At 37.1% G+C, this 6,000-nt stretch overlaps 1 protein-coding gene across 1 annotated transcript; it reads left to right on the forward strand.

The window, feature by feature from the left end:
- The first annotated feature begins 3,131 nt into the window (after nt 1-3,131).
- LOC122067124 (pentatricopeptide repeat-containing protein At4g39530-like) lies at nt 3,132-5,814 on the forward strand. The gene has a single exon (XM_042630970.1). It carries the CDS (start codon nt 3,150-3,152, stop codon nt 5,466-5,468), a length of 2,319 nt encoding a protein of 772 aa, XP_042486904.1. The 5' UTR covers nt 3,132-3,149; the 3' UTR covers nt 5,469-5,814.
- The last annotated feature ends 186 nt before the right edge of the window (nt 5,815-6,000 follow it).

Consider the following 6,000-nt stretch of genomic DNA (forward strand, 5'->3'; position numbering starts at 1 on the left):
ATCTAGAATAAATCAAATCTAAAATTTCTAGTACTGAAGAAAACAAATCTTGAAAAAAAAAAAAAAAAAATGCACCACGGCTCATGATCTTGTCACTTAAATCTAAGCCTAGAACTATAACTTTAAAAATTACAGCTCAATTGCATAAATCATAAACATAAAAAGCTGAATAAGAATAAAAGAGTGCTTGCATTAATTGACATAAAAAAATCTATTACAAAAGCAATTAAAGCAAAAATAAAGAAGAACTAAAACTAAAGAGAGTGAGAGAGCAAGAGAGAGAAGAGGACTAAGCATGGACTAGAAAATAAACTAAGGGGAATAATAAAAAATATGAGGGGGGAGGAAGGGGCTTTTATAGGGCTTTGGTCTTGCCTCTTTCCTTCTATAAGTCTTCTTTAAAAAAAGAAAGAAAACTAAATTAAACTAAATCTTGGTAAAAATCCTCATTCTCTGAGATATTGTGTGAGGAAAGAGAGAATCTATTTCCAAAATTAACAAATTCTATTCATTTCCTGTAATATTAACCAATATCTTGCAATCTTGATTAAATCAGAAAGGAATCTCTGCATAGCATTTTCAAGACTTATGAGGTGGCAAGGAGAGAGAATAATATTCAGGATTTTGTAGGAGAGAGGATATGGTACCAATGAGTGGGTCCCACCTTTGGATAAGTTAGTTCAAGCTTGGACCGGTTCTTGATTCACTTTAAGCACTTTCTCTTGTAGACTTGGAAACCAAAAAAAAAACAAGAAAAATAAAAATAGTACTATCCAAAGTGGGACAAAATATACACTTATATCTTTAAGATTTCACACATTATTGTGCTCATCAAATAACATTAGTGTTTGGACTTTAATAAGATCATCTACCCCATCACTTGCAACCTTAGTTAGCAATTCAGCCGAATTATTCCCGAATTATTTGACTGAATCAAAATTTTCCAAATTATATGAAAAATTCTGACCGAATCTGAATAAAAAATAAAAAATGATAAAATTCACGATATTTTCTAATTTCATTATAGCATTGATGTTGCTAGTTAGCAAAAAACACTTTAAGAAAACTTAGCCAAAACATTGGTCACATTCAATGAGTTAAATCAAGTATCAACAAAGTTTTGTAGAGAGTGAACCCCAAGAATAGCAAATTGAGGTTATGAACTAAAGAAGAAAGGAAAAATGAAAATAAGACCTGAAGTGCAGAGAAATATAGGAATAAAATATGTGCTTTCAAAAAATATTTTCAAGCTTAACTTCAAAGAATAAGATCTGAAATTGGAGAACATTGGGCTGGAGATAGAAACTGAATAGTTGATGCAACTCATAAGAACAAGAAGACTAGCAGCAAACCAGACCATTGGGCTAGTCGAAGAATGGATCAATATGTTTAATTCTGAGTGTCTAATGGGCTATATGAACCATGGGTTTAGTATTTTTATATTTACTATTGTAATAGGCCAGCTCTAAGAGTCCAGATTTAAGGATTTAAGGCTTATATGGGATTAGTGTTTGTTTTTATTTTAATAAATTATATTATTTATTTTAGCAGTATTTCTATAAGGTTGGACTGGTGTCATACATTCCAGCCCCTGGTTTCTATTTTTCTTTTTAGTATACTGGTTTGGTAAACTATTTCTTCCATCAAATTGAAGTTCTATTGGGCATTCACTACCATAGTTGTCAAGGCAACACCCAAGGCAAAAGGATTTTCAAGGGTTGGGTAGTTGCACATTTTAATATCTTATGCTAACTTTATAAGGTGGGTGTGCCTTGGGAGGCCTAGTTCCATGTGCAATTGTCTTTTTGTTTATGGTTGGGGATCGCTACCTACTCGTATAGTCACTGAATCAACGCGGGGACCAATTAAGAGAGGCACATATGTATCCAACTGGGGGTAATGTGGTTTTTTTGCCACCCCTTGTGTTTGGGTGTAGTGGCATGTGACTAAGTAGCGTTCTTTTTCTCTTTGTTAATATATGTTTTAGAGGAAGGGTTTCCTACAATGACAATGTAAGAAGGAATCTACACATTACACTAATGAGGGATTGAAAAATTATATGATCCATATGGGGTCACATGGTCAGAATATGAGAGAAAATGTTAGTATAAGCCCCACAAGGGGTGTAAGTTTGGCCCTGACTGCCCGAACCCTCCCTGGCCTGGCCTGCCCTGAGCATAAACAAAGATTGGGTTAAGATTTCTGACCCTGAGGATGGGTTAGGATTGAAAAACACTGACATTGAGGGCGGGTTAAGGTTGAAAAACACTGACCCTGGGATAGGATTGGGTCAAGCTTGGGTTGAGGTATAGGCCCAACTCAACCCTGATTTTAACCATAATTTAGGGCTATCACCTTATCCTTTTATTTTGAACAATGGAATTTGGGTCATTGATTTGTATAGTTAGGTGTCCTGAACATCTATTATTGTGTTGTACTTCATAATTTTAATTGTATATTGATCATTTGATCTTTTTTTTTTTTTTTTAAATGTATAGGACACATGGCATAAAAAGGTCAGTCAATGTTAACCCGACCTTAGCAAGAATTACGGTCCAATTAGGGCCAACCCGGCCTAACTCGGCCCAATTGGGGTCGATTATGGCCAAGTTGGGTTGGGCCTAGGCATGAATTTCAGGCTCAACCTTACCAATCTCGACACGTTTATATACCGATAACTTGTATGTATCTTTTGATTAATCCCTGTGGTCAATGTGATATCGCTTACACAGGATCGGGTCAGTCCGAGATCGAAGTTCTCATGCCTAAGATGGAATACTTTGTCCCCTCTAAGCCAACTGCGCTAACCCCTTGGGGTTGTAGAAATTGATAGCTTACGTTATACATATTACAATCCAGGTGAGAAGCTTACAATCGGTTTATTAAATAATAAAAATAAAATAAAATAGAGGATAAAAAATATCTTCATTTTTTTTTTTTCTTTTTTTTTTTTTCTTCTTTTCTTCTTTATATATATATATATATATAATGAATGTCCTTCAATTCTATTGCTTTCTATATATATATAAATAATGAATGTCCTTCAATTCTATTGCTTTCTATATATATATATATATATATATATAAATAATGAATGTCCTTCAATTCTATTGCTTTCTAAACTGGTTTTTTCGCTTCTTATTTCTCAAATGGGTATCCTGCCTTGCTGCAGTTCTTTACCTTATGCCAAACCCATCTTGTTGTCCAAACATCCAGCACCTAAGCTCCCAAAACCATTGGACCAACACAGTCAGAGTCTTAAATCAGTTACTACCCAAAACAATATCCTCTTGTCCTCTTATTCCAAATCCAGAAGTTTGGATCAGACCATCCAACTCTTTGGTCTCCTCTCCCTCCGGAACACTGTTACATGGAACATAGTCATATCGGCATGTTCACGCAAAGGTTGTTATGCAGCTGCTCTCAATCTCTTCTTTGATATGGTCAGCTCTTCCTCTTACCAACCAGACACCCTTACATTCAGAACTGTTCTCAGGGTATGTGATGAAACAGACAATTATCCACTTGCTTTGCAAATCCATGCTTTTATGGTAAAGCTACCATTTTTGTGGTCTTCTGATTTGATTACTGGCACTTGTTTAATCAAGCTTTACTGTAAATTTGGAGAAATGAAAGTTGCACAGGATATATTTGACATTATTCCTCAAAGAGACATTGTTGCTTTCACCACAGTGATGGTGGGCTACACTGAGGTGGGAAATTATGAGGAGACAATAAGGTTGTACAGAATTATGGTGGAGAGGGAAAATTTGGTTCCAAATGATTTTGCCTTAACCGGTTGTTTAAAAGCTTGTGCTAGGGGTAGTTTTTTGTTTGAGGGGAAACAAATACATGCTTATATTGTTAAAGAATCTCTGCAGTCTGATGTATTTGTTGGTACTGCCCTGATTGATATGTATGCTAAGTGTGACAGAATGGAATTTGCTGAAAAGTTGTTCTTTGAGACTCCAGCTCCAAGTGTGATTTCATGGAATGCTTTAATGGCTGGTAATTTGGGTGATGAAAAAGTTCTACTGTTCTTTTCTAGGATGTGGGAGTCTGGTGCAAGTCCTGATCATGTGACTTTTGCCACTGTACTTCGAGCCTGTAAAAATGTTAACCCGACTTTAGTCCAGCAGATACATGGTCTTCTCACAAAAGTGATGGGGACTGAAGTGGATGTGTTTGTAGGTGATGCTCTTTTTGAGTTGTATATGAATCATGGATGTGCATCAGATGCCAGAGAAGTTTTTGAAAGGATTCACCATAAAGATGTTAGGGCTTTCAACATGGCAATCAAAGGGTGCATTATTAATGGGTTTATAAATGAAGGAATTGATTTGTTTCATGAAGGCCTGCAGATGGAAATGGTGCCAAATGAAGCCACATTATTATCACTTGTTAGAAGAGTACAAGACCTGAATCAGGGGAAGCAGTTGCATGCTCTAGTCATCAAATTTGGGTTTTCTGCTGCTACTGGGGATGGTCACGGTGCTTTGGTAGCTAGCTCACTCATTGTAATGTACACGGACCACCGGTGCTTAGATGATGCAGTCCAACTCTTTAATATAATTCATGCCCCTGACCTGGTTTTATGGACCTCTATCATCTCTGGTTTTTCTAGAAGTGGGGAATTTGAAAAGGCCCTAGAACTCTATGTTCTCATGTTGTTGGATGGACCAGTAGAACCCCCAAATCATTTCACCTTTTCTAGTGTCCTGCAATCATGTGCGAACCTAGCTGCAGTTGAAGAAGGAATGCAGGTTCATGCTCAGATTATTAAGTCTCAGTGCCAGATAGAATCGGACCTTTTCATTGCCAATGGCTTGGTGGATATGTATGCCAAGTGCGGATACATTACAGAAGCAAGAAAGCTTTTTGATAATATGACGGTGAAAGACCTAGCCTCATGGAATTCCATGATTACAGGCCTAGCACGAAATGGAAATGGAGATACAGCAATAGAAATTTTCGAAGAATTACTGAGAACACCAAATCTGCAGCCCAACCATGTAACATATGTAGGAGTCCTATCTGCATGCAGCCACACTGGCCTTCTGAAAACTGGGTATCGATATTTCCATATGATTGTGGAACCAACAATTGATCATTATGCATGTCTGGTTGATCTCCTTGCGCGGGCTGGACATCTGGAGGAAGCAACTAATCTCATAAAAGAAATGCCTTTTGAACCAAATGAAGTTATATGGTCATCATTACTTGCAGCTAGTTGTTCTTACGGGAACATCGAGCTGAGTGAGTATTCAGCAGAACATCTCTTAAGTATGAACCCAGAAGATCCTGGTACGTATGTTGCACTCTCTAATATGTATGCTGCAGCAGGAAGATGGGAGGATGCCAATAAGGTTAGAAATTTAATGAAAGATCGAGGAGTGAAAAAACTCCCTGGTCGCAGTTGGTTATTGATAAATGGGAAGACCCATGTTTTCTTTGCATCAGAGAAATGAAGCATGACTGACTAATGAAGTAGAAATCCAGACATTTGCGGGAGGGGAGATCCAAATACCATGCACTGGGTATACTTCTGCCTGAGATGTTGATAGATGTGCCGAGGATTCTATTTCCGAAGGATACCAACTGAGGATGTGAAATATCAGAATCTTGGAGAATCAGTCCCTCCTCTCAGAAGCACACGGTTCCCTTTTTTTTTTTTTTTGTATCTTTATCTCTTCTGTTAAGTGATGTAGATATTTGTAATGTTCTTCCCAATCTCTATCCCTTTCATCAAGGGATCATTATTGTAAACACATATACATGTATACGTTGTAATTGACTCAAGAAACATACAGACAATTGTCTCTCCAGCTTTCTTCTCTTTACATGGTCTCAGAGCTCTAGTTTCTCTTGAACCAATGCGTCTTCTTATTGTTGCAATTTTTGAAATTTTCCCTCAACATCCATGGCCAGTGAAGCCCTTTTATCCCTCCACCTTCCACCATGTCAAGCACATAGGTCACTGATTTTTTTTTTTTTTTTTTT

This window comes from Macadamia integrifolia, unplaced genomic scaffold (assembly GCF_013358625.1).
Source record: "Macadamia integrifolia cultivar HAES 741 unplaced genomic scaffold, SCU_Mint_v3 scaffold2723, whole genome shotgun sequence".
NCBI lineage: Eukaryota > Viridiplantae > Streptophyta > Magnoliopsida > Proteales > Proteaceae > Macadamia > Macadamia integrifolia.

Bases quoted from the DNA above. Each gene is read 5' to 3' on its own strand.
- LOC122067124 (XM_042630970.1), top strand. From the start codon at position 3,150: ATGGGTATCCTGCCTTGCTGCAGTTCTTTACCTTATGCCAAACCCATC.